We start from the raw sequence: 1,711 nt of genomic DNA, 5'->3' as shown, positions 1-1,711 counted from the left end.
TAGCACCCGCTCCCTCAGCACTGACACTCCAACAGTGCCCACTCCCTCAGCATTGACCCTCCAACATTGCGACGCCCTCTCAGCGCTGACCCTCCGACAGCACCCACTCCCTCAGCACTGACCCTCCGACAGCGCCCACTCCCTCAGCGCTGACACTCTGACAGTTCCTGCCCCCTCAGCGCCCACCACCACGCGGGATCTTCCTGTGCGCTCACGCTGCTCTCTTTCTCACGGCAGGAGATGTCAGGGACGCTGCCGGTGCCACAGAACCCGAGGGACGAGGATGGCGCTTCGGGGCGAGGATCTGAGGACGAGAAGGGATCCGTTGGGAGCCCTGGAACATCGGAGTGCGGCGACGCCCCCCTGCTCCACACCTCGGACACCCTGGAGTACCCCGCCGGAGGCCGATCTCCGGTTGCCGCGGAAACGGGCCTGGAGCTGAAGGCCCTGGGCCAGGCCCCGGAGGTGGAAGACGGGCCGGGCGACGGGAGCCGGCTGTGGGCACCTCCGCCCGCGGTGAACCCCGACGTGAGGGTGGTAGTGGCCCGCCAGCCGAGTGAGGAGTCCGAACGCCGGGCCTTCCTGACAGGCCACTGCCTGCTTCCCGACTCCGAGTGGCCGGGGGCGGACAGGGAGGAGGGCTCGCTCGCGGGCAAGCGCCAACCCTGCCCTCGCTGCTCCCGGCCTAACCTCAAAGCCACGGCCTCCCTGGTGGGCGCCCTGCTGGTGTACCCCTGCTTCCTGTACGGGGCCTACGTGTTCCTGCCCTTTGATGTGCCCCTCATGCCTGACGTCAGCGCCCGCTTGACTTATACATTCCGCTGTGGCGTCTTCGCAACAGTGCCCATTGTCATGGGTAAGGCCTGGAGGGTGGCGGGGAGGGAACCTCAGAGAATAGCAGTGGGGGGTTAGGCCCTTCAGCCCCTTTAGGCCCGAACTAGCCCTTCAGCCCCCTCATAGCTGTCCATCCCTCGTTTCCCCGCTCTCTTCTGTCCCCGTGTGGCCCACAGATGGAGTTTAATTTGGATTAACGCGAGTTCTGAACTAGAGGGGGTAAGGATGAGAGGGGAAAGGGAGCTAAGGGGCAACTCTTTCACGCAGAGGGTGGTACGTGTATGGAATGAGCTGCCAGAGGAAGTGGTGGAGGCTGGTACAATGACAGTATCTGGATGGGGACGTGAATAGGAAGGGTATAGAGGGAAATGCGCCAAGTGCTGGCACTTGGGACTAGGTCAGATCAGGAAACTTGGATGGTGTGGATATGTTGGGCTGAAGGGTCTGTTTCTGTGCTGTATGAATCCAGCAGTGTCATTGACTGGAATATTGGGGGCGGGGGCGGGGGAGGGGGGCAACAATTGCTGGCCTAGTCAGCGACACCCAAAACGTACAAAACTGGAGTGGCACCAGGCCATTCAGCCCATCAAACCACCTCTACTATGGTTCACATTTGGCCAAACAGAAACATATCTCTCCCAGATTTAAAATGAACGACTGATCCCGCGTGTGTATGAGAATTCCAACCCTGTGTGCAGGGATGTGTTTCCTAACATCGCCCCAGAAGAGTTCAGCATGGGCCCTCAGACTCGAGCCCCCTCTTCCAATCTCCAACCAGTGAAATGGGAGCTGGAGGGGAAGTGACAGAGATAGGGAGGGGGTGTAGGGGCTGGAGGGGGTGACAGAGATAGGGAGGGGGTGTAAGGGGATGGAGGGG

General features: G+C 61.2%; 1 protein-coding gene across 1 annotated transcript in view; it reads left to right on the top strand.

The window, feature by feature from the left end:
• The window catches only part of LOC122546854 (transmembrane protein 79-like), a 7,390-nt gene that overhangs the window by 2,476 nt on the left and 3,203 nt on the right, over positions 1 to 1,711 (top strand). The window contains exon 2 of the mRNA XM_043685474.1: positions 238 to 856. Within this exon, the coding sequence (XP_043541409.1) occupies positions 241 to 856 (616 nt within the window). The 5' untranslated portion in view covers positions 238 to 240. The remainder of the gene's footprint in view (positions 1 to 237; positions 857 to 1,711) is intronic.

Source organism: Chiloscyllium plagiosum, unplaced genomic scaffold (genome assembly GCF_004010195.1).
Source record: "Chiloscyllium plagiosum isolate BGI_BamShark_2017 unplaced genomic scaffold, ASM401019v2 scaf_829, whole genome shotgun sequence".
NCBI lineage: Eukaryota > Metazoa > Chordata > Chondrichthyes > Orectolobiformes > Hemiscylliidae > Chiloscyllium > Chiloscyllium plagiosum.
This window is presented reverse-complemented; position numbering and strand designations above follow the sequence as displayed.